Here is a 26,980-nt window from a genome sequence, read left to right on the forward strand (position 1 = left end):
TAAAATAATGACCTACATTAAGTATACACATAGAAAGCATTGGACATCCCTGTTTTTTCCCCCAAAGTGAGTTTATTCCCACTTTGAGGCCTCGGTGTCAAATAGCATGCCCGAATTACACACAGTACTGCATCTGAGGCCTCACTGCCTAATTCCTTACCTTGGTGGCTGGTCCTGGCCTTACAGCATTAATAATCTAATGCAGAACACAGCAGCCACAGACCTCAGTGGCAGGCCATTGCTGGCTGCCTACATCACACAACACTGGCTTTCTTCAAAAAAGAGTATCCTCAACTTGTGTTAGATATGCTGATTATTCTGATGTGATAGTTACACACTATATATATGTATCAAAATATCATTTTGTACCCCATAAGCAATTTTTTTTTTCTGATACTCAGCATTCTATTTCTTGGAATCTTTTTAAGACCAATACATAGGAATAAAAATAGGGTCAGTTGATAGAACTCACTTTACTATAAAGATAAAATGCATAAATACAGGAAAAGAACTTGGAATTTTAATGTCTCTTCCTGCTTTTCACTTTTGAACTCAGAATCCCATGGCTAACAGGAATTCCAAACTTGGAGCAAATTATTCAACTTTTCTGTCTCAGTTTCATCATCTGGAAAGTTAGTTCATAATATTATTTATCTCAATGTGTTGTTGTAAGGATTAAACAGATCAACAAGATATTAGAACAGTGCGTGGATCAACAAATGTGAGCTATTTTGTTAGGCTTTCTTTCCAGGGAACATGTGCAAGAGGAGAAAAGTAAAATTTGAAACCTGGCCCACAAATTACACTTTCTCTGTAATCCTCTGCTTTTTCAATTTAAAAATGAATCTAATGAAGTCATGTTTTGAGACATAAGGCAATTAGACAGTTCTTATCAATGGGATTAAGCACAGATAGTCCCAACGCAGTACTGCAGTTTCATTTAAGGCTGTGACAACTCAACGGATGGTTTTCAATAAATCGTCTCAGTGTGCATCACAGCCTCTGAGAATGTTTAAATGGACTGAAAAGTTAGGACATCTGTTTATATCATCATTTCCAATTGAACAATCATCATTTTCCCAGAAGAAGCATATGAGTGTTATTCTGAAAAATTAAAGTATCATAGAGGTGAAAGACAACAGCCCCACACATAATCAAAGAGAATCTCCAGGCACGGCATTCAGAAGAAAACTCACAGGCTATGTCCACTCTCCCAACTGCATCCCCCTAAGGCTAACAGAGTGGGGAAGGTTAAGGGCTGCAATATGCCCAATTGTGAAGAAATGAGGATTGTCTGAAAAGCCCCGAGAATGCTGTCAATATTCTGACTGTTTCTCTCCTTACCAATGTCACCAGAAATGAGGTCATTCATTACATCAGAGCTGGCAGGCACCATTTAACAGCCTTTCTAAACCATTAAATGTAAACAACACAGAGTTGTCTCTCAGCATCCTGCAGCAACAGCACGTCCAAAAAAAAAAAAAAAAGAAAAGAAAAGGAAAGCAAATGGAAATGACAGAACTGCGTTCAAGTATAGTCAAACCAGCAAGTTCTCACATCTCATTACATTCTTCTACAGCAGGCGTCCTCAAACTTTTTAAACAGGGGCCAGTTCACTGTCCCTCAGACCGCTGGAGGGCCAGACTATAGTTTAAAAAAAAAAAACTATGAACAAATTCCTATGCACACTGCACATATCTTATTCTGAAATAAAAAAACAAAATGGGAACAAATACAATCACACCGCCTCATGTGGCCCGCGGGCCGCAGTTTGAGGACCCCTGTTCTACAGGGAACCTAAAGCAATTAGCAGGGCAAGAACATCATGACAAAGGATCACCTATAACAGATTCAAATACTGTCAAATACAGAGGCTCCCCCAAGATCCTCTCTCAGAGAGCAGCACTAATGATCACTTGAGGAGACGTAATTGCACCCCCTGACTTCGTAATTGCACCCAGAAGGGAGCCTACATAACAGTTGCAACCTTCCCTCCATTTTCCAACTGAGCAAAGTAAGACCCATGAAGAAGAGACTTGTCCAAAGGCACCTCCTTCTTGATGGAAGAGCCAAAGACAAAAGCCACGTTTTTAGTTTAAATTATTATACCTTGCCTTTATTAATCCATTCAAGAAGTAATTGAGAATGTCCCCTACCAAGCCACCCCCGTCCAGGCATCCTGCTAAGCAAGAGGGATGTAACAATGAACAAGGACTCATCCTCCTCTGTATTTTAACTTTGTTTCTCAGCCTAAGATACTTTGTCCATCCTTCCCAACAGTTTGCCAACTGTCACAGCTTTGTCTATTGATTCTTAGAAGCATATTCACAGCTCTGTCAACAAAATCTCTCACCTATCACTTCTGCTAGCACTCAGCCTTTGGAGAAAATTAAGTGGTCTGCCACAGCTGAATTCATCAGCTATTAAGTTGAACCTTACGACATTTGTATATTTGCAGGTCAACAAAGGTTAAATATTGGCAATGTCCCACGGTTCAACCTAACATTCATAAGCAGCCTGGAAAATCTTAAGGGAATCTTAAAGGGAACCGCCCTTTGTTTTGATAAATCTTCCCATCATCCCAGATATTCCACGAAAACATGTTGCATGGGCTGCAATTAGAAAAGCAAAGTCTAGAGAATAGATAAATGAATAAATTGCAGCATGCTACGTGTATTTGCGGTGAAATACTCCACAGGAATAACAAAGAGCAAATTACCCACGTACACAAAGTGGATGAACAAGGAGAACAGACATTATGTTGACTGGAAAAAGCCAGGTACAAATAAGTACGTGCTGTATGACTCAGTTTATATGGAGGTTCAGAAGAGGCCAGAACGATTTGATCATGATAAACGCAGATGAGCAAATGTCAGGACACTGGACGTGTTCTACATTTTGAACCAAGTCTTGGTCACATGGATTTAAAATATATAAAAATTCATCTAGCCATACACTTAAAATAACTATACCTTTTCCACTTTGTTATATGGATATATATACTATATCCCAGTGCAAAAAAAAAAAAAAAAAAAAAAACAAGAAGAAAATTACAGTCTGTGCCCCCCAATGACACAGTTTAGTTAGCAGTTAAGCACAGGCTGTAAAGGCAGACAATATCAGTCTGGCGCCAACTGGCAACTTGACCTTTGATGATATACTTACTCTCTCTAAGCCTTGCTTTCTTATGCCCAAAATGTACATGAACCATAACACCTGCCTTATGCAGTTTGGGGAATCATTAAATAAGGCAATGTTTATAAGGCATGTATCACAGAGTAGGTGTTAAGAATAGCCACTCAGTATAGGGAGTCATCTCATTAGCAGTAGGGTCTACACTGAGCCCCCGCACACCTTGCATACACATCAATTTTGGGGGAATTCCTCCTCTGAACACCTCTCACCCTTTATGTGGTCCTTGTTGGAGAGGTAAGAACCAGCTGTAACCCCCTCCCCATGATCCTCTGGGAGGTTGTGCTCCTCTGTGAAGGTGATGACCACAGGGATGATGCCCACTGCACCAAGCTCCAGGGTAGCTGTGCCGATGGAAGCTGCATCATAGGCCGAGCCTGCCTGAAAGAACACAGCCACCTTCCTCATGAGAAGGCCCGAGCGCACACGTTTGAACACATGTCTCGCCATAAACCTCATGGTGGCGCCCAGATTCCTATGGCCAGATGACCGTTCCAGAGGGATCTTCCTGACAGCCTCCAGGAATGCATGCTTCCCCTTGTAGTCTGAGAAACGAACCAGGTAATCTGTTTTGGTGTTGTAGGAAACAATGGCCACTAGGGCACCTGTTGGGCAATTACTCTCACTTATTTCCGTCTTCATCAACAGAGATAATAAAATTGCTTTCATCCTCTCAAAATCCAACTGGAAGACATTATTTGACATGTCCAAGGCAAAGCCCACTTCAGTCAGGAACACTGGACATTTGGAAACACCTTAATACAATGAATACACATATTTAAGATTTTCTAACATCTCTGAACAGGTGAGAATTTAAGCGACTAAAAAGGAATATAATTTACCTTTTGAACAAGCTGGAAGGAGAATTATTATGGAAAGAAAAGAAAACATTGTTAGTTTGATGTATGCAATAGCATCTTTTTCACAGGCATGCCCCAGTATGAAAAACCATCTCCTTGGAGAAATTTAAGCATAGCCTTCTAAACTCATACCTGACTATGCAGAGATCTCTACTTGTTCCCCAATATCCCTTCTCTCTTTTTCTGTAGTAATAGGACCCCATGTTCTGCCTAGGACTTGGCTGCCTGGAACAAACATTACATTTCCCAATGGAGTAGTCATTTTACTAAGTTCTTGATAACAGAACAAGAAAAATGGAAGGTGCAACTTCAGAAATGTATCAATCTCCTGCTGGCTGAATGTTGATATGATGGCTGAAGCTTCATAAAGTTCTTAAATCATGAGGTGATTTGGAGAATAGAGCACACCCCACAAACACAATGGCCAAACAAGAAAATAAAGAGATCACATCCCCAAACACCAAGGGGCCCCCTTTCAACCTGACTGACTAACTACTTCCAAGCTTTGATTTGAGAAATACATTTGTGCTATTGTTATTGAGGATTTAGGTCACATTCAACTGAAATTAAATTTAACTGTTTTTGAAATTAAATGATAGCTATTACACGTATGTAATGGGTATACACATATACATAAAAATATATATTATAAACTATACATACTATGTTCAAGTGTATGTACACAAGTAATATATTTTGTGGGAAATATTAGAAAAACAAAAAATTAAAATTGTCCTTGATTTATCATATATTTATATTGGTAGATAGATTTATTTTATTTTATAACACTGGGAGCTTAGGATATGTTATATTTTTAATTTTTTCACTTACACATGACGATTTTCTGCCATCAATAAATTTAGGGCAATATGATCTACTCTATAAAATTTCTTCAACTAATGTTCCTTTGTGATGAACATACTTATACATGTATCTGTTCATAGTTATCTAATTATAGCCCTAAGTAAATCTCTATAATTATGGACATTTATATACGTAGTCCAATGGCTCTTCAGAAAACTGTACCAGTTTTCATTCCCACTAGCAATGTGCACTCTTACATATTTCCCAATTTGGTAGGGATTTTTCTGTCATTTTAGAAATGCTTTCAATGTGAGAAACAAAAAGCATATCTTGGGTGGCGCCTGTGGGTCAAAGGAGTAGGGCACCAGCCCCATATGCCAGAGGTGATGGGTTCCAACCCAGCCCCAGACAAAAACTGCAAAAAAAAAAAACAAAAGGAGTGTCTCATTATTTTAATTTGTATTCTTGACTTCTTGTAAGATGGAATATTTTCATGGGTTTATCGTTCATTTCTATTTTTTCTTTTCTGAATCCCCAATTCATGTCTTTTGCCCATTTTCAATTTAAAAGATTTGCCTCTTATATTTAGATATGACTATTAGGAAATACCTGTCTTAGTAGGTAAAAATGATCAAGTGGCAGCAATTCTTTATGTTTCAACATTATTTAGTAAGGAAGATAAGTCCTTCACTCAAGTCCATTGCATATATTACAAATCGTTTTTCCCTTTTTCTGTTTGCTTTTGACTTCCTGGTGCCTATTAATGTGAATGGGTTTTAATCTTTAAGATGGTCAACTCTGATACTCTTTTTCTTTTTGATGATAGTGATGATATTATTCTTCATGATTGATAGGAGAAAAAGGATTCCGAACCTCCCTCAAGAACTACTGCATGGTAACAGACAAGAACATGGAAAGTTTAGGCAAATAAGAGCAGGATGATTGTGAAGAAAACCCAAACATTCAAACTAAACAATTTTGCCAAGTCAACATTCTTGCCCTATCTCCAGTAAGTGGGAAAATGTATGTATTATAGAACGCAAGTGTCCTGGAATACATTGAAAACAGTAAATAAATTCCAATCTAAGAGTGTGGCAAAACATTACTTAAGATTTAATGATTCATAATTCCATTTTTAAAAGATAAATGTACACTTATAACCTTGATTCAGGCATGACAAAATTGATCAGCACAGGAGTTTTGACCTGCTCCGTTTCCAACCTGGGCCGGTTCACCCCTCCTTAGGCAACCCGGTGGCCCCCCCGCTCCCGGGAGGTCACCATATTGATGCCAAACTTAGTGCAGACACCCGATCGGCATAGTGCACTACAGCCCAGAACTCCTGGACTCAAGCAATCCTCCTGTCTCAGCCTCCCGAGTAGCTGGGACTACAGGCGCACGCAACCGGCCAGGCATGACAAAATTGATACATGTAACCAAAAGCATTTGTACCCCTATGATAGTTTGAATTTTAAATAAATGTAATAATAAATGTAAATAAAATAGGTTACATTTCTTTTCAAAGGGTCACTATTGGTCCTTCTTGTTTAAATGTATGACATAAAAAGAACAAAGCTCCTATTTGTTTTGTGATAACAAGCAGCAAGATTCAGACATGCAGGAGTGCAATTATCACCACACTTCATGGGGCATAATATTATTCAGTGGAATTTTTCTTCATTGTTGAGATGGCATGCCCTTCAAACTACTTCATTTCTGAGGTCACACTGGAAATGATTACTTACCTCAAAGGGACTGAGCCCAACATAGTCATTTATAAGAGCCTTTGACAATGACAAGGCACATCCCAAACCGGAGTCACATCCTCAGGTGACCTATGCCCTCAGGCCATGATCCATTCATCCCCACTTCATACCACTCACTCCTTTTCAGCCTTTCCCAAACAACTTAGGCAGTGTTCTTGAATGAAATTAACACTTTCACAAGGCTGTTGAAAGATGGAAAAAGACAGGGTAAAGGAAAAAGTATTTAACTTGAAGCATATTTCGCTTCACCCCTGTGACTTAGCAATGTCATCCGAATGTTACCAGTGCCTATCTGAAGCTTTTTAATCTACAACAGAAAACCCAAAACATATTCAAGCAGATGAAACCAACCAACAATTGTGTTTCTGAATCCAGGGGATATTTTAAAGCATTTAAAAGATTTTATATACAATACAGTGCCCATATTATTAAAGATCCATAGATAAGGGGTACCCATTTTATCTGCTTTACAAGTAATAGGATCAAACCTGATTTCAAGGAAGCTTAAATACAGGAATGTCAGTGGAAAACACAGGGAAATTTTTTAAATTCTTAGATATCTATATTAGTAATTCTTATACCACTACTTCAGAATGGCTCCCAAAAGAGTAACCTCAAAACCTCCCCTGGTAATTCTGCTTCTTTTCTCTGATCCCTTCCTCTCTGCTCTACTTCCCTCAACCCCAGACCCGACCACTCCCTGCTCCTCAGCTGCCTTCACACCCCAGCCTCCTGCCTAAGAGTATTTTTGTACTTCGGAGATGAAAAGTCATCATTTCAGGTATGCCAGGAGACACAAAACCCTGTACTATCCATGTGTTGGTTTAGAAATCTTTTTTAAGTAATTTTTGAGCTTTACAAAAAGGGACATTACAGAAAGGTAATAGCCTCTGAGTCTTTTTCTCTTTTTCATGTCAACTGTTTTACTGTTTTACTCAGAAACCTCCAGATTCCCTGCTGGATTAAAAATGTTGAAGTATTTTTATTTGACTTGGTTATAACATTTCAAAGTAAAGTCGATAAATTTAAAGTGCTAACAGAATTTGTAAGAGGAGAAACTAAAGAATCTCTACAATTAGCAGATTTCTATTTTGTGAAAGCTGAAAGCTCTATGTTCTGAAAATAATAAAGCTTAGAATTAAAATCTTCACCTACCATCATATCTGCCAAACCTTTGGGACCCTTGATGCCCTGGAAAGAACAGAAACTTGGGTTTAAAATGCAAGATTTTGAAGTCCAACATATTCTTCTGCGGAGTGGCCAAGGCATCCTGTGACATTTCCCCATACTACATAGAACACCTTCTGCCCTTCGGTCCTTACCCTGGAGTTCTGTCTGACTCCTTAGAGAAGGCTGGAATGACTAACAGGTGTGTCCTGAACCTCAGAGTCCAGAAGGCCTAGACAGATAACACTAAAGACTCTTAGATGGCTGGGCATGTGGCTAATGCCTATAATCCTAGCACTCTGAACTCTGGTAGATTGTTTGAGCTCAGGAGTTCGAGACCAGTCTGAGCAACAGCAGTACCCCCATTCTAAAAAATAGCCAGGTGCTGTGACAGGTGCCTGTAGTCTAGCTACTTGGCAGGCTGGGGCAAGAGGATCACTTGAGACCAAGAGTTTGAGGTTGCTATAAGCAATGATGCCACAGCACTCTACCAAAGGTGACAAAGTGAAACTCTGTCTCAAAAAAAAAAAAAAAAAAGACTCTTAGATGACCAAGTCACTTTGAAACCAAGCCATAGCATAGGAGAAAATTCAAGAAAATGGAAGGTCATGCAAGATGCCAGGATCATTCACAGACAGTTCTAAAGTAGACTACAGTTGTTCATCTATGCCTTCTCTTTGGACCACACTGCACCACCCTGTTTTTGCTCAAATACAAATAAGTCTTCCTGAGAATCCTTCAGGTTAGAGTTCCTGGCTCAAGCCACTCTGGGAACCAAGAGTTCGTTGCTCTTGTTTAGAGTCTACAAGGTAGTAATTTAATCCTCCCAGTCTTTGTTTCCTTGTCTGTAAAATGGCATCAATCGTCCATCTACCTCTCAGATTTTTGATTCTCTGATGTTGTTGCATCTCTCCAATAAACCCTACACTGTGGTGAGACTACCAGATTGAACTTGCAGCTGACCTACTGTGCTATCCTCATGGAATGACAGCCTAGCCTCCTAGGACAAGACACAGGGCAGAGCAAGCATAGCTTCAAAGTCTTTCCTTTCATACCAAATAAACTTCCAGGGAAATTTTTAAATATCTGTGGGCTTGAAACACTGTTAGTTCAGTTAAGATTATATAAATGTTATATTTTGTTAGGCTTTCTTTCTGATTTTTGCATAAATGTTGTTGCTTATTTTGTTTGCATTAATTACACTCCCTCTCCTGTGAGTTATATGTATTATTTTATGTAATTAGAGAGATTCACATATCTCTAGTCACTCCAGTATTTTCCCCCGTTCTAATAAAAAATGTTAGATAAATATATTGTATAAAGACTTGAAGCCAATGTCCTCTAAAACAAATTTGGCCCATTCCCTATATAGATCCTCTTGTGTGTCCAAAATGCCTATTTTGTCTTTAGATATGCCTCTTGTCAAACTCTAATTCATTTGTACACAAAGGTTAAAATTGGAAAGGGAAAGGGTACGTGTTACCATTTGTCCTGGTGGGCCTTGGTCACCTGGAATTCCAATAAATCCAGGAAAGCCAGCATTACCCTAAAAACAACCAAACCACAGGAATAAGTTCCCCTCTTAAGTAGGATTTAATACGTAATTATAACCATCAGACCCAGTTTGGGATATCAAGCTTTCATTATAGCTCGTGCCAGCGGGTCTGCTATTGACCAGTTAGTTTATAAACTGTGTATCTGTGAAATGAGACATGGAAATGAGGAGATGTGGATCTCTTTATGGCAAAGCCAAACTTCCCCCTACATACCTAAGCCCAGACACGCAAATATGTGCATACACATGAAAACCCATACTTCTAAATAGAGCTTCAAATGATGACTCAATGCTCAGTTGAGTCTCAAGCTCATATAATAAAAAGAATGTGAGAAGTCAGCTTTGAATGCAAGATAAGGAAAAAATTCCCCCACCACCTCCTGGTTCCCAGTGTCTCAGAAAAGTTGCATGGTGGCCATAGGCTCACTGGTTATATTCCAGGTATTTGAAATTGATACAGCATTATCCACATATAATTAATGTTTTATCTTTTTTATTTGAAAGTAGAAGGAAAATGCTAGTTGACCATGGCAACCACAGCCAGCAGCAATCCAAGTTAGGCATAGATCATTTTTTTTTTTTTTTACATCCTTGCCAACGTATGAAAATGTTGGTTCTTTAGTGCCTGCAAAATGCACATCCCTTTTCCTTTTCTCTTTTCTGCACTGCACACTAGTCTATGTCTTTTTTTCTAGAAGGCTTTAGCCTCTGAGGTCTATCAGCTAAATACTACCGAAATGTTAGATATCCAGAGTTACTCTTTCCAAAAAGAGCTGCCAGTGATTGTGACTCTTCAAGACTGAATCTTCAGAATATGAAGAAATGGCTTTTTAGGGGAAAGTTTTATAATGCACAGTGGACTCGAAGTTCACCAAGATGGAGACCACATGCTTGTGCATCACTCTTAAAATAGTTAAGAGAAAAATAAGACTTGGAAGAATCCTAAAGAAACAGCTAAACAGCAATGTTTGCTCCATGACTAAAACAATATACTTCCAAACAATTTCTAGACTTACCAAACTTGTTTTCAGAAGGTTGATGTTACATAACTGAAATGCCAACTTGGATTGTCAGAAGTTATGCTTTGGTAGACTGCATTTGCGTTGAGAAGATAAATGAGAATGGGATTGAGGGGACAGTGAGGTAGCCCAGGGAAGGTGTGGAACGTGCATTGACTGAGGAGGAATGGGCTTCCTTCCAAGAAGTCCATTAATCCAACAAGAAAATGCTCTGTGGTGACATAGGCTTCTACCGATCTTGGGAAGTTCATCTGGTTCTTACCCTCTTCCCTCTGATTCCCTTTGCTCCCTTCTCTCCTTGGTGGCCTCGGTCACCATCTTCTCCCTTATTATATCAAATTCAGATCTTTGAATATAAAGAAAAATAAATTCAAACAAATGATGCATGCAGCATACCAGTTGGCAGGCCCCCAAAAATATCTTTTTACTTGTGCACCAGGATAGCCAGGGAATCTGGGTTCACCCTAGTGTCAGAAATGAGATAAAGTCTTGTTTAATATAACGTCATATGAATAGATATTTCCTTAGCATTCCTTGGAGAAAAGGAAAAAAACTATAATTTTGAGGAAAAAGACTCAAAACAAGTGCCAGGAAAAACAACTAGCAACAGTCGTTATCTTGAGCTACTCTCAAGTGGCCATATTTCATTCCTCTAATTCAACATGAAACAACTCATAAATGACTTTTACAAATTTTCTTTCTCCATGAAGTATTTTGTAATAAAACGTCCATCTTAGGCATTTTTATTTCTTGGGTTAAATACCCAAAGATTCAATACAATGGAAATACCCAAAGATTCAATACAATGGAAACAGGGAAGGAGGAACCACACTGGCTGTTGGGAAGTAGGTACTCAGCATCAGAACCAAAGGCATCCAGCAAAGCAATCATTTATTCAGCAACTATTTATTCAGTATCTAATGTGTGATAAGCCCTTCTCTAGGCACTGGGAATTCAGCAATGAACAGAACTAAGAATTCCCTTGTGCTAGGGAGGAAGAGAAGGAACAAAGAAATGCGTAACATGTCAGGGAAAGATAAATTCTATTTCAGAAAGGGGCTTAAGAAACAAAGAGTAACGTGTGCTCAGGGCAGGGAGGTGTTATTTTACATAAGGTGGTCAAAGACTTTCTGGAGATGGCATTCAGGCAAAGATCAACATTAATTGAGGAAGGAAGCCAAGCAGGTGTCTGGGAGAGAAATGTTCCAGGCAGAAGAAAGAGTATGTGAAAAAACCCTGAGGCAAAAGAATGCATGTGTTGAACTACCATCTGGGCCATGATAAAAATAAAATTTTTAGTTAAAAAATTTTACATAAGGGAATGAACGTGTGCTGCCATCTTTGAGGAAGATGGCAGCAGAAGGGAGGGTAGACGGTGAGCAGGAGGCGACACAGTCAGAGAGTTCACAGAGAGGCCACATTGTGTAGAATCTTGTAGACCAGGTCAACAGTGGGTTTTATTCTGAGTGACATGGAGAGCCACAGCAGGGCTCTGAGGAAAGGAATGACATGATCTGACTACGCTGTTAAAGATGTCTCTGGCTGTGCATGGAGACCTAACTATCTGAGGCAAGGGAGAAGCAGAGGCCAATCAGTGGCTATTATAGGAAGACAGAAAGTCATGTTGGCTTGTCCAGAGGGTGGCAGTGTGGTGGTAAGAAATGAGGAAATGCAGGACATATTTTAAAGATAGACTCACCATGATTTGTTGATGGATTAAATAAATGTAGGGGCTGAGAGAAAGCTTATCAAGGGCAACTGCAAGTATCTGTCCTGAGCAACTGCAAGGATGGCGTCTCCATTCCTCAGGATGGGGAGAGCTGGAGGAAGGGCAGGTTGTTAAGGGAATCAGTTCTGGATGACTGGATGTTAGATGATATTAAGGGAATATCATTAATTCTTAGATGTGATGATAGTATTGTGCTTATATTTTTAAAGAATCATTGAAAGATGCAACCTAAAATGGCTATGCATGGAATATATGATATATGGGATTTCTTTCCAATTAATTGGCATGGGGGTGAGGGGATAATGGAATAAGGGGAACATAAATAAAACAAAACAAAAACGGCCAAGGTTTCTTCATTGTTTGAGCTAAGTGATGGATACATGGGTGAGGCAGAGGGGTATCATTATAATAGCCTAGCCACTTTTATTTCTAGACTTTTCTATAATAAAAGGTTCACAAAATGAAGAATAAAGTTAGTTGAGGCTCTCCAATTTTAAGATGCCTATTCGATGACTGACTGGAAACATTTTTGGAATTTAGGATATTGTCCAAGCCAAAGAAATAAAGTGGAGATCCCAGGATAGACGGTACTTGGTGCCATGCCACGGAACTGGATACTCCTAAGAAATGTCACCTGAGAGGGTGAGTAAAGAAGGAGAGAAGTGTGAGAATAGAGCCCTAAGTCTCCCAATATTTAAAGGTCAAGAAGATTCAGAAGATCCAGCAGAGGAGACTGAGAAAACACAGCCAGTGAAGCCAGGAAAATGAGCTGTACTGGAATCTGAGTGAGGAAAGGATTAGGAACAAGCCTGTGGGCAACTTTATCAAATGCTCCTAAGACAGAGTATGAGGAGAGCAGAGAGATGATGACTGGATTTAACAACATGGGGTTCGCCTCAACTACAGCAGATGTGGCTGAGTGAGGAGAGTCAATGGTAAAGGCTCAACTGGCATCAGTTTCTCGACATTAGCACTACTGATATTTTGGACCTGATGGTTCTTTGTTGGGAGGGACTGTGCTGTGTATCACAGGGTGTTAAACAACACCTCTGGTCTCTACCCAGTAGACGCCAGTAGCACCTCCTCCCCTGGTTGTGACAACCACATTGCCTCAGTGTCCCCTTGGGGATAAAATCACTCCTGGTTAAGAACCCCTTGTACAGACTACTCCTTCAATTAGTTTTGCCAGAGAGAATTGGGCAGTTGGAATATGTAGCAAACTGATGAGTTTAGGGGTTTTGTTCTTCTAAATATGGGAGAGCTTCCCACCTCTTTGTATGCTGATGGGAATGATGTACAGAGAGGAAAGAAGATGTGGTGCTACAGGAGAGAACAATTGAGTCTTGCAGGAATCAAAGCCTTTAGGAAGCAGAAGAGAGTTGAGTTAAGTCCGGGAGGTGAGGATTAGTCTGAGAAGAGCACGGATGCTCATCCATAGCGGTGGATGAAGGGTTTACTATGTTCAGGGCATTTTGCTGCTCAGTAAAATGGCAACAATGCTATCTTGCAGCCACAGGGAAGTAGGAGTCCTACCATCATTAAATAATTGAACATCACTAAACATTCCAGTGACTTCTCATTTTGTGAGGCAGTAATTATAACTTGCATATTAAAGTACTTTATGTGACCCCCATGCTTCAAAACCTATCAGTGATCAATCAACTAAATGCTACAATACCAGCTTATTAGGGGAATGGTAGTCATTCATCTAAATATATTTACTGAGTCCCTAATTATCTGCCAGGCCCTGTTCCAACAATCCAAAAATGAATGAGAAGCAATTCTGCTGTTTACAGACAGGGATAAATTGTAATTCAAACTAGATGGAAAAGGGCTGGTGCAGAGATACAATGTGCTTTAGTAATATGGAGTATAGGACAACAAATTCTGTCTGGGGAAGCCTTCTCGGAAGGCTTCCACAAGGATAAGGTGATATTTGAGTTGATATTAGAACATAAGCAAAAATTGTCCAACAGAGAGATATTGAGAAGAGAATTTTAAATAAAGATCAGAGTGTTTGCAAAGTCAAAGAGTTAGGAAAGGGCTGGCATACCCAGGGCTGGGTAGGAAAATCTGACATAGGTGGAAGGGGAGGTAAGGAGTTTTACTTTTAAAATGAGGGAGTGACACAGTCAGTTTTACTTTTTAGGTAGGAAACTCTGGCAACTACAGCATATTATAAACATGTAGAAACCATTCCTGAAATACCACTTGGAAAATAACTCTTATTTTAGTAAAATAAAATAAAAACTATAGTCCTTAGTTCAGAAAACCCTGTAAGGTAATCCTCGCCTTTGTTCCTTTTCTTCCTGGATGTCCATATCCATCTGAACCATGAATACCCTAAGAAAATGACTGTACAAGATTAACTGTACAGTCATACAAATCAACACTTGGTTGATAATAGTACCTGAACCCTTGGATAGATCAATAATGTAAGGTGATAGGAAAGACAGAGGGGCTTGATGAAGGTTGGGAGAGTGCCTTCATAGGATAAACTCTTGCATTCAGAGCAGATAAGGATTTAAAGCTTTAAAATATGAAAGTAGAAGGAAGTTTTTATGTTTTTATTTAACGCTTTCTGCAGGTTCAAGATTCTGTGCATCACCAAGATGATACTGTGGTTGTAGGAAGTCACATCACTATACTTGGGCTAAGTTTACTTTCCGCATGGAAGAAAGTATCAGTGGAAGAAGATCCAGAAATGGTAAGTCTCTGAGGACAAAGACAGACTTTAGAAAAAAAGATTGGGACAGAGGCAGGTTAGTTTAGTACTTAAGTGTACAGTCTATAAACTCAGACAGACCTGAATTTTTATTGCGGTCCCAGTACTAGTTGTATGAGTGACCCTGAGGAAGATACACAACCTCTATAAACTTCAAGTTCCTCATGGACACATGAGGGATAATAGGAATAATAATAAAATATGAATAATATTATCTACATGGTATGGATGTTGGGAAGATTAAGCAAGATTGTGCATGGAAAGTGCTTAGCCCGATGCCAGACACAGGGAGAATACTTAATAAGTGGTAATTATTCTGCCACTGTTGGTGGTAGTAGTGACAGCAGGAGGGTAGTAATGGTGTTAGTGATGAGAGTAGGGGTGTTAGTGGTGGTAGCAATGGTGATGATAGTGGTGACAGTGATGATGATGGTGGTGGTGGTAGTGGTGATGATGGTAATAATAGTGGTAATACTAGTGGTGGTGGCGGTGAAAGTGGTTGGGTTTGGTGGTGGTGATAATGCTTGTAGTGGTGATGGTGTTATTGCTGAAGATAGTGATTGATGGTGGAGGTGGCAGTGGTGGTGATGATAACAATTATGAAAATGTCAATACCACCACTGGGGAGCTTAGCATCTGTACATACATATAAGTGAATTTCTTGTAATAAAGGGTGAATTCAAAGCCTTATAGATGTTTTTTACTGAATGGACAAAGACTGCCCATAAATCAAATAGATCGACTGAGAAGAAAAATTAAAAATCTGAAGACACAAGGAATATCCCTAAGGCCTAATTAGGAAAATTTGAAAGATTAGAAAAGAAAGAAAAAAAAAAATGAAAAAGATTGCCAAAAATGAGTTGCTGGTGGGAGGGGTGTGAATGAGGTTCTTTTTATTATTTTTATTATTATTATTATTATTATTAAATCATAGCTGCGTACATTAATGCATTTGTGGGGTACAATATGCTGGTTTTATATACAATTTGAAATACATCAAACTGGTTAAGTGTAGAGTATAAATGTCTTAACACAATCATTAAGAAAGTACAGTGCAGCGCCTGTAGTCCCAGCTACTCGGGAGGCTGAGGCAAGAGAATCGCTTAGGCCCAGGAGTTGGAGGTTGCTGTGAGCTGGGTGAGGCCACGGCACTCTACCGAGGGCCATAAAGTGAGACTCTGTCTCTACAAAAAAAAAAAAAAAAAGTAAAAAATAAATAAAAAAAAGAAAAAAAAGAAAGTACAGTGCAGGTTATGTTAACCAGTTTGATGTGAATGAGGTTCTTGGCCTGTCACTCCACCTCCTCCTGGGTGGAGGACATGCAGAACTCCAGCATCTGCCACTTCAGAGATTCTAACTGTGTATTTTGGAGATGTCACCCTCTACAGACCTGAAATGTCACCTTCAAGACAAGTTTCCTTTCCCAGCTTTGTCTCTACCAGGGAGAAGTGAGGAGGCAAAATTTTTGTTTTAATTGGGAGATATTAATAAAGTCAACAAAGTATTAATTTTGCCTTCTGAATTTTCAAAGCGTAGATGCAAAATACTAAATACCCTTTTACAGTTACCCTATTCTGATTTCTCTTTCCACATTTGAGTTTAAACTTCTCAGGCCTGCTTTTGTTTTTTCTCCTTGCCAAAAAACATAACTTTAGTGCCAAATATAGGGAGAAAAAAAAACAAACCTGCAGATCCTTCCTAACTGTGGTGAAAGTAATTTCAGAAATATGGGCTGCAGGAAAGCTAATTCCAATAAAGGGTAAATTAAAAATAGTCATAAAATAACTAACTTGCTCTCCTGTTCAGGTGACGACTGAAGTAAAAATGTGCAGCCTTGTCAATGAGAGTGTTATCTGAAGAAGTAACTCTTCCATGATCATTGGTGTCCAAAGATTATTTCTATGCTCTGGATAATCGAATCCCAACTCTTCAAAGTCTGCGAATCTGATTGGTCGTCTTATTTGGTGCCCTAGAAAAACTGTTTTACTAAACATTCCTAAAAGATTCAAATGCTTATAAATACCTTTGTCAAACAGATGAAGGTCATTGGCACTTCCCTCTTCAACATGTGAGAAGACAAAACAAATTCCAAGACATCTTCGGATTTTTAATTTATACAAGAAGTTTGAGAAGTACAGATTCTTAACAGCTCCAGGGACCCTGTGATGTTTGTAACCCATGTTTAACCCATCAATAATATAAGAATTTCATGTAAAGCAAGAACATTCAGTCAAGAGTTCCAAAAACCAGACTTACAGGCTGACCTCTTGGTCCTTGTTGACCCTGTGGGCCTCTTTCTCCTGTATCACCAACCTCTCCCTTTTATGATAAAGAGTAAAATTGAAAGTAATTTTCTTCTATGAGTTCAGGAAATTTTGTGTCATTTTCCTTAGAAATTGTAGTCATTCTTTTCAAACCCTGGGAGCAGACCAGACAGTCTTAGGTAAATACCACCTTCTAGGCTTTGTTAAATATGGATAACTAACAAACACAGTAGGAATTTTGGTACTGACAATTAGCAAAACAAGGTATGCAATATAACTTATAGAATTTTATACCACTATGGCTTTTCCTAATTGTGGGTGTGTGAATTTACATGTGGCAAATCCATACGTGTATCTGTTGACATATTTTTATCTATTGATATACATGATCCATTTTTCCTGTATGTCTTGCCTTCTCTGTACACGTCTACCTAGCTGTGAATAGTCAATAGCATCATCAACCACATGAGAAACATATGCTGAAAATGATTACATAGAGTTAGTGTGTGTCACACTTTATGGGGGCAAGACATGATTGCAAGAGGGACTTTACCTAACAATTGCAATCAGTGTAACTGGCTTATTGTACCCTCAATGAATTCCCAACAATAAAAAAAAAATAAAAAATGATTACATAGAGGAAGATTTGTATAAGAAAGTCCAGCGGGTTTCCCCAGGTTAACCTTGAAGAGAAAATGTGTTCTCTCATTTACCTTCATTCCTCTTGGCCCAGCTTTTCCTTTTGAACCTTTTGGCCCGGAAGCCCAGGATTCCCCTGTAACAAGACCATGGTTAAAATTACCAGTAGGGCCACAAAGTTAACTAGTTGACTCTCATTATTATTGAAGTGGTCTGGAACTGGTAATATACTCATAAATCACCTTAGAGATGAAAGCGTAGCCTTTAATGTCTCATGCCATTAATTAATTTTTTCCTTCAATACACAAAATGCATAAGATACACAATTAAACTCGGGACCGGGGGGTGTGTTCTGTAGAAGAGGCTACATCTACCATATACCGAGAATTAGAGGAATAAGATGTACGTCTCAGTGGGAAACATGACATGATTACACATCAGGAAGACAAAAGCCTGGAGTTTTACCCACTCCAAATAAAAAACATTTCCTACTGAAATTGAAAATAATACAATTGGTTACAAGCTAGATTCTTCCTGACCGTGGTAAAGAATGAGGGACATAACCATGGTTTTGGCCATCCTGGAGCTGCTATTTAGAGTCCCCAGATAAAGACTCACATTCTTGACTCCAATCATGCTGTTACCTTCTAAGCTATCTCTTATGCGCCTTTCCCTCCTCTGAAAGCCACTCTGACCATCTGTCTCTATCTGTCTAGCACAGCTATAAACCACCAGGATCTTAGGTAGGGAGTAGAATAGGTACTAGAAAGACCCAAGTTAGGGGCCAGCTTGGCCACTTACTATCTGGATGACTATCTTAACTTCCCTGGGCCTCAGCCTCCTTATCTATAAAATTGGGATAGTGATGCTTCCTTACATATTTGTGACAAGCATATTAGTTATTTATACCTTTTGGGGAGGTACTATTATTTTATCTTATACTAGAGGTAAATAATGAGCTCGTATTACATACCCTTGAAGTTTAAACCTATATCTCATTTGTCACCATCTTCCCAAAATATACTTAGGGTAGAAGGAGATACATTGCAGATGATCAATGTGTACTACATCAAATTAGCTTTTCTAGAAATCCCTGATACCCATAGGTCCCTGAACAAATGATATAGCTTTATGTTATTTGTTCAGGGACACTCAGGGGTACAAACCGGCCATTGGTAATGACCAGCTGTGTTGTAGCTGTTAGTTTTTCAAAACTACCTGAGCACCCAGGAAGCCTTTTTGTCCAGAAGCTCCTGGTATTCCTTGCATTCCTCTCAGTCCCTGCTCCAAAGACAAAATTAAAATTCAACCAGTTCTTCTAAGGCATTTATATTCCACACAACCACACAATCATCATGGATGCTGATGGGAGCACAAATTAAGGTGCCCTGACCCACCACTGTCTCATTTATCAAATTTTAATCAGGTAGCTCCTGCTCTCACTCCAGCTCACACTATCTGAAGCACAGGGTATGAGTCCTCAGCATTTATATTTTTAGCAATCTCTCCAGTTGAATATGATGACCACCAAAGTTTGAGGACATCGTTTTTTGATCTTAATTCATTCAACTAATTTTAAAGCCTAAAAGGGGATGAGAGGGTAGATAGGATATTGCTATCCATAGAAAAATCAACCTCTCCCTTATACACACAAGGGCTAAGGGAAATAGATCTTGTTTTCAATTTCATCAAAAAGTGAAGGTGCTGATCTCACCGACTACATTATTGGGAGTTGTTCCTTCTCTCTCCAATCCATTTTATTTTACTGACTTTTGACACTTTCAATTTTTTCCCCAGCTTTTTTGAGAAATATTTTCCTATTAGAAACATTGGTCATGGCTTCTATTCTCCTAGGTGAGATATTGAAAATCGTCTATTTAAATAGACTGTCATACCCACCTCCCAGGGAAAAGACAAGGGTTAAGGACAGGTTTCATTGAATATCTTGCCCATGGTTCCAAGCATGACTTACTTCTTATTCACCCAGGAGTATGATAAAGTTGGGTACACAGGACAAAGAGAGACCCAGTGGTAGGAGGTCCAAATTTAAATTAAGCCAGTAATCAAAAAGAAGAGAGAAATAGATATATATTTTAGTTTTTTCTCCCTAAGTTCAAATACTATTATCATAAAAATAAATACAATATCTAATTTCACTTTGATTACCAATTCCTTTCCTTAGTACATTTGCCAACTCTAAAAACAGCAGAAATCTCTCAAGTTACCAACTGATACTCACAGAATTTTTAATTATGGAGAATGATTTAAAGTTAGTAAAATTTGTTGCTTTAAATGTCTCACTTCATGTTACTCATAAACTATTTGTTTTTTTAAAAGAAAAATACATAAAGTGTTCCAGAAGGGCTTATAGAAATGACAGATTTGAGTTATGCTTGGAAGATTTCAAAAGAACTGGTGAAAGTTTATATTTCTAGTTATCACTTGGTAATTTACAATATGCCACTAGACTGAACTCTTTAATGGTAGCACTCTTCTTCTAATGGTCTGAATGTCCCAGTTTATTATCAGAGTGACATAGGCATAATAAACACTCTAATTTTTCCTGCCAAATAAATACAATTTTAAGAAATTAATTTAACAAATTAACAATTTGACAAATTAAAACACCATTTCAGAGGCAGTAATTAAGAACATCGATTTTATAACTAGGCTGCCTGTGTATAAATCTCAACTTTATCTCTTCATAGTGGTATGACCTTGGTCAATTTACCTAACTTCTCCATCCTCTCTCCATTTCTCTCCTGTAAAAGGAGGATAATCTTTTTATAAACCCACAAAAGGAATAAATGAGTTAGTACAAGTGCTTTAGGTAGTATTTAGGTTATAGAGATCAATAAATATTAGTTATTGTGGTTTAACTTTCCCAGACGAGGGGATAAACCATATGTATTGGCATGCCTTGGCAAGGAAATATCCATGGCCATTCTGATTTATGTTAAATTCTTATCAAACAATCAAGTTAAAATTTCAAACAAATATCCTTCATCACTAAAACCAAGTTCCCTGATACTACCTGTGAACCTGGAGACCCCAACTCTCCTTGGTAACCTCGTTCGCCAGATTCTCCAAGCACACACTGTCAAAATGAACACAACTTACAGTGAGGTCAGTTTACCAGGCATCTTTACGGCTCCTATTAAAGGCCTGTTTCCCTGTGAGATGTTACTGAAAAGCTGCAAGAGAAAGATTCAAATAAGATTTGGCTGGTTGTGATCAATCCTCCCAGAAAATGGATTTAGAGAGGCAATGTGGGGTGCTGCCACTTATGTCAGGAAAATGCGAGGTCTGATTCTTACAACCTTTTCCAGTCTTTGCACATCTCCTTCTAACATCTCAGCTAGTGATGGAAACAAAAATACTTTATGTAGATAACCCAAACTCCTAGTTTGTATAATCACTGGTTCCTAAAAGCACAGATCTTCCTTTTAAGGCTTATAAACTAAATGTTCAAAAGTATTAAGGACCCTTATTTCATTCAAGGAAAATCAGAATGCTGAACACAGCAACACATGTGGCACTCTTAGATAAAGGCACACAATGCATGAAAAAATAATTGGTAAGACCCCAAAGATCCTACAGCACTAAGCTAGCTCTCTAGACAAGGGTGAGTTGTTAAAATGACTCATTCAATAACTGATTGAATTTCTCCTCCTCATTAAAGTTGTTATTTCTGTAGAGAAGACACATTTTCAAAAATGGAGGACAATACCCATGGTGTGAATTATTCTGTCTTCTTTTACGTGTTGCTGACATGTCGACCATCTCAGCTGTGCAAAGAGCAAAAGCTTCAAACTCAGAATTAATCAATATGTGGAACAATTACTCGTGTTTCTTAAGTTTTTAAAACTATCCAGCACTTCTATTGATCATTCCTGCTATACTGTTATGCTTTTCAAGAGTTTATTTTTAAGTTTATAAATCAGACCAAGTTTTTAAACGAACATAGCTAGAAACTTTGAACCAGGTTGTGAAATGTTGTCTAATTTGTATATTGTATTTGTGACATTTATAGTGTAATATTTATGACAACAATGTGGCCATATATAACAAAGTTCAGACTGCTATTATAACTCCACTCTTATCCATTTATATTATAGACATAATTTCAGCAAAGCAATAGCAAGAATATAAAAAACCTATAAGAACATTTATTTTCATACTACTGTCCATGATATCTAGCAAAATAGAAATTACGTAAATGTCCACCATAAGATTAGTTCAGTAAATCATGATACTTCAATAGAATAAAATATAATGCATTAAAATGATAATAGGAAAATAAGGAAATATGAAAAAGAAGAATATAAAATGGCATATACATTATGATAACCCTTTATTTTTAAAATAAGTAAAGGGAATGCACAAACATGAAAATAACTGCAGAAGAATGGTGGGTTTAATGACCATTTTGAAAATTTATAACATTCTCAATTTTATCATAAACAACAGGTTTAAAGTTGTGCTTTATTGCCAAGAAATCTATGCATTGATTTGTTTGTTATAAATGCAATCTTTTCCATACATAAAATTTTTATTTAGAATTCCATTTTATTATACATCTTGCAAAATTCAGCAGATCCAATTTTATAGACAATAATAAGACACATTTTCTTTCTCTTTCTTTTTTTTTTTTTTTTTTGAGATAAGATCTCACTCTATTGCCTGGGCTAGAGTACAGTGGCATCATCATAGCTCACTGTAACCTGAGACTCCTGAGTTCAAGCAATTCTCCTACCTCAGCTTTCTGAGTAGATGAGACTATAGGCATGCACCACCATGCCTGGGATCTCACTATGTCGCTTAGGCTAGTCTTGAACTCCTGGCCTTGGCTGATCCTTCCACCTTAGCCTCTCCAGAACCTAAATAAAATTATAAGCATGAGCCACTATTCCCACCCAAGACACATTTTTCTCAAAGTCAAGGGAATGTTGTAATTTGGAGTTCAGCATCTCTGTAAGCTATATTCTTCCAGTAGGGCTGTCTGATCTTTAGTGATTTACAGCCTCAGAACATAAATGGGTCTATATGACTGCCCTTCAACATTAGGCCAGCTAGCAAATCACTGACATGGTGGATAACCCAGTTTACCTTGAAGCCTATAAATATTTATGATTTTATCTCTTATTTAAAAAAATCAAAATCAAACTCGAATAGAAATAAGAGCAAACCCCTAGAGAGACTCATCAGAATTATAATGTTTCAAAGAGAGAAGCTTCCAATAATGTATGCTGGTTTGCACACACTTCTCTGATCCCAGGATGAGGGGATACTGTTCCAAAATCTGCCCCAATAAGACAACATTGCAGAGGCCCAGAAAGAAATTCTCCTGGATAAGAATGGGAGGACAGAGGGCTCAGGAGAGATAAGTCCAAGAAAAATAATACTCATGTGTTTGAATATATTGGGAGGTTATCATTTCTGTCACAAATCTTTGTGATTAATTAGTAATAAGATACCAAGCACATAACAAATTGGGAAAAGGATAATTCAAAAAAAAACAAAAGTTATAAAGATACGAATAATATTTACCTAGTCATCATGTGAACAATTAATTGATTTGACCAAAAGTAGAGAAAATAAGTATATTGCAAGGATGGGTTGGAGAGAAGTGTATAGAGAAGGAGGTGGACAGGCTAAGAAAATTAAATTCTGGGCAGAGGCAAGATGGCTGACTGAAGCCAGCTTTCCACAGAAGTTCCCATCCAGAAGGAGAGTTAAAGGACAGAAATTTAGCAAGTAACATGGCAGATTAGGGCTACGCCAAGAGAGAAGGTTGAAGAACGCCACACATCAACCCTGCTGAGGCAAGCTGCAACCCCAAGGATACAAACGAAAGGTACAAAATACATTGCCAAGTGGATGGGAGTCCCCTCCCCCATGAGAACAGCTCAGAGTACTCCATAAACAAATGAGCAGAGTTCAAAAGTCCTCCCATTATATCCCATGGGAGAGACCATCTAAAAACTAGACCAATTTTCCCTACAAAGGTGCCATGGTGCTCTCCTGCCAGGCATAAAGCAGTGTAAAACCATATATATTCTCTACCTGCAAATCTGAGCTCCCAGCACTCCCCTCCATTCTCACTCTGAGGTCTAGAGGCCTGTCCCCCAGGAGTCCAGATTTTTGGGTGTTTTCTCGAAAGGTTTGGACAGGGCATGGACTACTGCTGGTCAGTGCTGATCCTGCAGCACAGGAGTGAGGAGAGGCCTGTCAGCTGAAAAGGAACCATACAGGAGCAGTGGTGCCCCGAGGCACAGAACAGAAGCCGTTTTCTGCAACAATAGGGCTCACTCCTGGATATTCCAGAGTCACACCCCCTGTCTCTCTGGGCAACCAGAGGAAGCCAGGCATCTTCTCTGGTGGTAGGCACTAGCGGAATAGATCTGAGATGGAAACACAGGCTCTGTGAGTAAAGGGTTTGCCTGGGTGGAGCACAGGGCTAGAAAATGCATGTACAGAGCCAGCAGATTCCCAGGCTGGGGCTGACCCAGAGGACCACTTTAATGAGCCTGGGATGCACCCAGCCCTCAAGGGGATCATTAGCCCAGACAAAGGAGGGCAGACAGAGGCTGGAACTGACAGGTAATGTGTGCCGCTGGAATAGAAATGGCAGCTGAGAACAACCAGCAGCGGCACAGACAGGGCCTGAGGCACAGGTTCTGTGAACCCAAACAGCCTCTTTTCTGCAGGGGAAGATAGCTAGGACAGAAACAAATTCTGCGAAGTTGTTCTATTCTGTTAGTAACATCAATCAGGGGTGGGGCTGGAACTGAGTGAACACTCTCCAGCCTCCATTAAGCACCCAACGTTGTCAGGCCTCACCTGCCCCTGCTGGATAGAGGCATACAGCAGCGGCCTGACTAGGCAGACATAGATTTCCTTGTGATTCAGGCAGGTACAAACCCCTGGAATATCTGCTCACTGGAGGCAACTGGGTCACAGCCTCCAGGGCTATCAGTGACTGGGTGTGACAGAGGTGCAAGGTGGGGAAGGAGGCATCAACCTTCCCAGACTAACCTATTTGCTGGGCGGGTCGTGCTGACTTCACGGAACACTGGAGCAAGTCATATTTGAGTTCAGTTGTCAGCAGACCCCAGGTGCTGACTGAGACAATTGATTTGGACCTTTTGAACTGGGCCAATCGCCCGAGGACTATCCAAGTGGTAACCTGGGTATGTGGTTATAGAAAGGTTTGATTTTCCTTTTCCAATTGTTGCCTATGGGGGTGGAGGGGGGAGGGGTGACTTAATTGATGGTATTTCTCCACAGCTGATCATAAACCAACAAAAGTAAGCTTAAACTGTCCTCTAAAGAGGCACAGTTTAGATGACAGGATACAAAAACTCAGGCCAAATATTTTCTGCATACAAGAGTCACATCTTACCTTAAAAGATAAATATAGACTCAGGGTGAAAGGATGGTGATCCATACTTCAGGCAAATGGTAATCAGAAAAAAGCAGGTGTTGCAATTCTATTTGCAGACACAATAGGCTTTAAACCAACAAAAGTAAGGAAGGATAAGAATGGTCACTTCATATTTGTTAAAGGTAATACTCAATATGATGAGATTTCAATTATTAATATTTATGCACCCAACCAGAATGCACCTCAGTTTATAAGAGAAACTCTAACAGACATGAGCAACTTAATTTCCTCCAGCACCATAATAGTTGGAGATTTCAACACTCCTTGGCAGTGTTGGATAGATCCTCCAATAAGAAGCAGAGCAAAGAATTTTAGATTGAAACCTAACCATCCAACATTTGGATTTAGCACACATCTACAGAACATTTCATCCCAACAAAACTGAATACACATACTTCTCATAAGCCCACAGAACATACTCCAAAATTGATCACATCTTAGGTCACAAGTCTAACCTCAGTAAATTTAAAGGAATAGAAATTATTCCTTGCATCTTCTCGGACCACCATGGAATAAAAGTTGAGCTCAGTAACAACAGGAATCTGCTTACTCATACAAAAACATGGAAGTTAAATAACCTTATGCTGAATGATAGCTAGGTCAGAGATGAGATTAAGAAGGAAATTGCCGGGGGGAGGAGACAAGATGGCTGACTGAAGCCAGCTTTCTACAGAGGCTCCCGTCCAGTAGGAGAGTTAAAGGACACAGCAAGTAACCTGGTGGATTTGAGCTGCACTAAGAGAAAAGGTTGAAGAACGCACGTCAACACCGCTGAGGTGAGCTGCAACCACAAGGATACAAACAAAAGGTACAAAATCAATCACCAAGTGGATGGGAGTCCCCTCCCCCATGAGAACGCCTCAGAGTGCCCCACAAACAATCAGGCAGAGTTCAAAGGTCCTCCCACTACACTCCATGGGAGAGACCCTCTAAAAACTGGACCTATCTCCCCTACTAGGGTGCCACAGCGTCCTCCTGCCAGGCATAAAACTGTATAAACTGTATATTGTCTCTACCTGGAATTCTGAGCTCCCAGCGCTCCCCTTTACTCACACTGAGGTCTGGAGGCCAGTCCCGGTCAGTGGAGAGGGGACCGCACCAGAGTGGCAGTTCCCTGAGGCAGTGCGACAGCCATCTTTTGGTGACAATACGGCCAGGCATAAAACTGTGTAAAGCTGTGCGTGTTCTCTGCCCACAACCCCAGGCTCCCAGTGCTCCCTGCACTCCACTCAGCTCTCGCTCCAAGGTCTGGAGGCCTGTCCCCCAGGGGTCCAGACTCTTGGGCGATTGCTCGAGGGATGTAGACAGTGCTGGGCAGCAGCCGGTCGGTGCAGACTCTGGGGTATGGGAGGGGAGAGAGGACAGTTGGCCAGAAGGGAGCTACACCGGAGCAGCAGTTGCCTGAGCCATGAAACAGCAGCCCTCTTCTGCTAGCAATATGGCTTACTACCTAATATTCTGAAGCCACACCCCCTGTCTCCCTGGGCAACCAGAGACTCTGAGTATAGGATTTGCCTGAGGCTACTCCAACGTGCAAACCGGGGAAACTCTCAGGGCGGGGCTGACCCAGAGGTCCGCTTTACTAACCCTAAGATGCACCTGGCCCTCAGGGGATCGTCAGCCTATAGACAATATAAGAGCAAAGACAAGCTGATTTGGAACTCAATTCAGCTTCTCTTCTGCAGGGGAACTGCAGAGCTGTTCTGTTCTATTTTGTCAGTAATATTAATCAGGGGCAAGACTGTACCTGAGTGAAAACCCCCCAACCTTCATCAAGCACCCGAGGTTGTCAGGCCTCACCTCCTCCTGCTAG

At 39.6% G+C, this 26,980-nt stretch overlaps 1 protein-coding gene across 1 annotated transcript in view; it reads right to left on the reverse strand.

Moving 5' to 3' along the window:
- Window positions 1-26,980, reverse strand: part of LOC128591338 (collagen alpha-4(VI) chain-like) — a 139,090-nt gene that overhangs the window by 15,998 nt on the left and 96,112 nt on the right. Inside the window, 13 exon segments of the mRNA XM_053598826.1 lie at window positions 3,448-3,947; window positions 4,035-4,046; window positions 6,765-6,804; window positions 7,778-7,813; window positions 9,273-9,335; window positions 10,626-10,688; window positions 10,792-10,827; window positions 14,385-14,435; window positions 17,074-17,136; window positions 17,795-17,844; window positions 17,847-17,856; window positions 18,939-19,001; window positions 20,755-20,817. Of these exon segments, the coding sequence (XP_053454801.1) occupies window positions 3,448-3,947; window positions 4,035-4,046; window positions 6,765-6,804; window positions 7,778-7,813; window positions 9,273-9,335; window positions 10,626-10,688; window positions 10,792-10,827; window positions 14,385-14,435; window positions 17,074-17,136; window positions 17,795-17,844; window positions 17,847-17,856; window positions 18,939-19,001; window positions 20,755-20,817 (1,050 nt within the window).

Source organism: Nycticebus coucang, chromosome 8 (genome assembly GCF_027406575.1).
Source record: "Nycticebus coucang isolate mNycCou1 chromosome 8, mNycCou1.pri, whole genome shotgun sequence".
NCBI classification, from domain to species: domain Eukaryota; kingdom Metazoa; phylum Chordata; class Mammalia; order Primates; family Lorisidae; genus Nycticebus; species Nycticebus coucang.